Source organism: Apis dorsata, unplaced genomic scaffold (genome assembly GCF_000469605.1).
Source record: "Apis dorsata unplaced genomic scaffold, Apis dorsata 1.3 scaffold_172, whole genome shotgun sequence".
Lineage (NCBI taxonomy): Eukaryota > Metazoa > Arthropoda > Insecta > Hymenoptera > Apidae > Apis > Apis dorsata.
Window position 1 is genome coordinate 777429 of NW_006263460.1, and position 4128 is coordinate 781556.

Below are 4128 nucleotides of genomic sequence, written 5' to 3' on the forward strand. Positions count from 1 at the left end.
TTCATTTGTGAATAAATGATTCTTAAATTCGATTTATTCCATACAAAAATCACGAACAAAAATCGATAACGATCAGAGAAACGAAGAGAGAGAGAGAGAGAGAGAGAGATTCAAATATTAATTTAATACGACTAATTTACAATTTCATATATATTGATGAGATTTTTTAATCATATTGTATCGAGTATCTAGAGAAATGAAACGTAGGATCGATAGAAATGGAAGAGCGATGGAATAAATTCATAATTCATCGGAAATTATAACTTTAAATAGAAATAAAGTTGAACTGAGATAATAATGTTGGATAAGTAATCGGGAAGATGGAGATAATCGATAAAGATTGATTCTCCCAATCAATTTTAAGATATTTTATATTATCGATAATTTTAGAAAACAGTTATTGTTTTTGTTCAATATTTTCGTGGAATAAATAATAACATTGTCCGGGATATTTTTTGTTTGTTGCGAATAAATTTTATTTATTTAATTTAAATAAATAATTCGATAAACAAAATTACGGGTGTTGTTTCAGCTTTCATTAAAGCACAGTGTAGATTGTTAACGTTGTTTGTAATGGAAAAACTTTAAAACTCGTGAAATTGGTATAGTATGAAGTATTCACAAATAAGAGTTTCACTCCACTATCCATTCTATTCCCTTCATGATTTTTACAGAAAATTTGACTTGCTTAAAAAAGATTAATTAAATATTTAGACAATTTTTTTAAAAGTTTCCATTTGACGCATTACCATGAAATTTCTTTGCAAGATATACCTAAAGAAATTTTATCGCTAGACCGGTTCGTATAGCTTTCCTATACTTTCTCAACTCTTAATTGATACATTATAAAGTTTAATAAAAGTACGAAAGTCTTCGTTTAGCCGCCTTAAGTGCACCTTCCTTAGTCTTTAAAAACAATTACCAAGCATTAATCTAGGATTATATCGAGTAAGGAACGCGGGAAAGCATTTAAAGCGTTCTCTTTAGAATCGAGAAAATAGCTATTAATATTAATGAAAATATATAACAATTGCAATAGATGATTATTAAATCTGATTACTTTGAATTATATTGAATTTCATACAATTTTTAATTGTTCATTGCATTTACATTAGTAAAAAGTATTGCAAAAGTCAAAAATCACGTATCGAAACGGCCGCCGAGTGATATCTTAATTATATAACTAGAATGAAATCCCTAGAATTCCACCGTAATCTATCGAACCACTTGATTCACACGAGTAATGTACAAAGGAATGAAATTCCATTTGATGAATACGCAACAATATGGAATAGAAAATGAAGCTCGGACAGCTGTGGAAATATGGTTTGAGAAATTGGAGCAACCCTTAATCCTGGCCAAAAACTCTTCGTATAAATTTTCCACCCCCAGGAGAATGATTTATTTCACGACTGCACTGTTCTCCAAAAAATATCCCCACGAAATTGCAGCCGAAAGTTCAAACCAAGTAAATCGCCACGGTTATCTCACGCGGATCACGAGTAAAAAATAACCGCCTTGGAAGGATTCGAAAACGAGGCCAAAGAGATGTAAGGGTAATGACAATGCCTTTTCTTTTTTCTTTCCACGCCCGATTGCTGGTTTGTTCGTGACACGCCTTTTAACGATGGTTAAAAGGAACAAAAAGTCTTTTGTAATCTTTTCTCTCCGCTTATGGTCATCGACGCCCGGGTATATAGAGCTCGATAGAAATCGTAATTAAAAAAAAACTAGGGAGAGAGGAAATCCTGATTAGCGATTGTATACTTCGTCTTTTGGTATATTTATATTTTCATATGATTTGAGAATTATATAGAGGAGGGTAGTGAGATTTTATTTGGAATTATGGATAGATCGTGGGACATTGAATGGTTTAATTCAAAACAAATACAAAAATGTTGGTTGAGGTTATTTATTGAGTTATAAGCGGTTGAAATTTGCATTAGATGAAGCGAGATGGAAACAACATGGAGCGCCGCGGTGCGACGTGACAGCGTAACAAAAGTAAAGCTGTCTCACTTTATCTTCATTTTATCTTCATTTAACGCAAGTTTTAATTGTTTATAAATTAATAAATAAAATTTCACTTTATAATATTATAGATTTTCGTTTGAAAACATTAATTTTTCTTTAATTTTCTTTAACTTTATCAAATAAAAAAAAGAAGGACTTTCAATTAGATAAATTATTAAGTTTGAGAAATGTTAAAAATGTAAATTATAAGTAATAGTAATAAATGTTAATAAGAAAGAGGATATTTTCTATCTCAAGAATTCTAAAAAAAAAATTTATTTCACTCTAAATAATTTAATTAGAAAAAGAAGCAAAATCATATTCCACTAAGAAATAAATTCTCGTTTATTTATTTTTCAACTAACTGTTTGATTTTCATTAAACTTAATTTCGAGAAATCAGTAACAATAAAAATCATTATAAAAAGCATTATACTTTTCATTATTGCAAAGGACAATTAGCTTCATCATTTTGACAAGAGAAACGACTTCCATAATTTATTCAGAACCATCTGCTCTGCTCACAAATTTCCATTCGTAATCGATCATGTGCAATCAATATTGCGTGTTTCAATGCTTGATAAATAAGATGGATGACACACCTGAAATCTACTACAATGTCTGACAAGTGTCGTATAAATTTATTAAATCTACACGTGTTACTTACTATATTATAAAGTTAATATTTAAATTATAGAATTAATTAATATGGATCTTGTTGTGTTTATAAGATAAAACGTTTTCAAATTAGATTGATATAGCAAACAATCTGTTTAATTAGAATCATTTTCATATGTTATGAATATCTTCAATCAACAATTTTCTATACTCCACTTGTACGTAATTCAAAGTTTCACAGAAACAAATGAAATTCGAATATTGCTTTATCTCTCATGCCGTTTAGAATAGATCATATTAGATTTGATGTGTATATAATATTCTCTGATGCGTATATAATATTCCTACATCAACCATCTCGAAAAATATTTTAATATTTCCTAACGAATAATTTACTTATTATCACTCCAAAGTTTCTATAAGAAAATTACAAGAAAATATAAACGTTTAGATATCATACAAAATGTAAATTTGAATTGTTATTTAACCAAGAATCTAACTAATCTTCTCATTTTTCTTTTCAAAGCGATAAGTAAAAATAAAAGCGTCGAGGCAAATAATTGATTGTGATGACTTTACAGAGAGCGACAAGAGAGTGGTGGTGAGACGAGAGGCTGGCGGGGAGTTTGGTTTCCGGATCCACGGCTCGAAACCGGTGGTCGTTTCCGCGATTGAGCCCGACACGCCTGCCGAGAGCTCGGGCCTCGAAGTCGGCGACATTATAATGTCGGTGAACGGAAAAAGCGTGATGGATGCGACCCATTCGGAAGTGGTGAGGCTCGCGCACTCTGGAACCGACGTCCTTGAACTCGAAGTGGCGAGGACGTGCAACGTGCTTGCGCCGCGGGTGTCCAGACCCGGCACCAAGGAAGGAAACGACGAGGCGCCGCTTTGTTCCGGATACCTGTGGAGAAAATCCGCCACCTCCTCGAACACGGACAAGTGGGTGAGGAGATGGTTCGCCTTGCGACGTGACAACTGCCTCTACTATTACAAGACTGACACGGTTGGTACCAGATATTAGTTTCGAATGTTTTCTTCTTCTTCTTCTTCTTCCTCTTTTTCCTCTTCTTCCCCTTCTTCCCCTTCTATCTCTTCTTCCTCTCCTTCCTCTTCTTCCTCTTCTTCTCCTTCTTCCTCTTCTTCTCCTTCTTCCTCTTCTTCCTCTTTTTCCTCTTCTTCGCCTTCTTCCCCTTCTTCCTCTTCTTCCCCTTCTTCGTCTCCTTCAGCTTGGTCCCCTGTTTCCTCGTCTTCCCCGGCTTCCCCTTCTTCGTCTCCTTCAGCTTGGTCCCCTGTTTCCTCGTCTTCCCCGGCTTCCCCTTCTTCGTCTCCTTCAGCTTGGTCCCCTGTTTCCTCGTCTTCCCCGGCTTCCCCTTCTTCGTCTCCTTCAGCTTGGTCCCCTGTTTCCTCGTCTTCCCCGGCTTCCCCTTCTTCGTCTCCTTCAGCTTGGTCCCCTGTTTCCTCGTCTTCCCCTTCTTCCTCTTCTTCCTCTTTTTCC

At 34.6% G+C, this 4128-nt stretch overlaps 1 protein-coding gene across 1 annotated transcript in view; it reads left to right on the forward strand.

The window, feature by feature from the left end:
- LOC102672201 (Na(+)/H(+) exchange regulatory cofactor NHE-RF1-like) overlaps window positions 1–3685 on the forward strand; it is a 12725-nt gene extending 9040 nt beyond the window's left edge. The window contains exon 2 of the mRNA XM_006614223.2: window positions 3212–3685. Within this exon, the coding sequence (XP_006614286.1) occupies window positions 3212–3654 (443 nt within the window). The 3' untranslated portion in view covers window positions 3655–3685. The remainder of the gene's footprint in view (window positions 1–3211) is intronic.
- The last annotated feature ends 443 nt before the right edge of the window (window positions 3686–4128 follow it).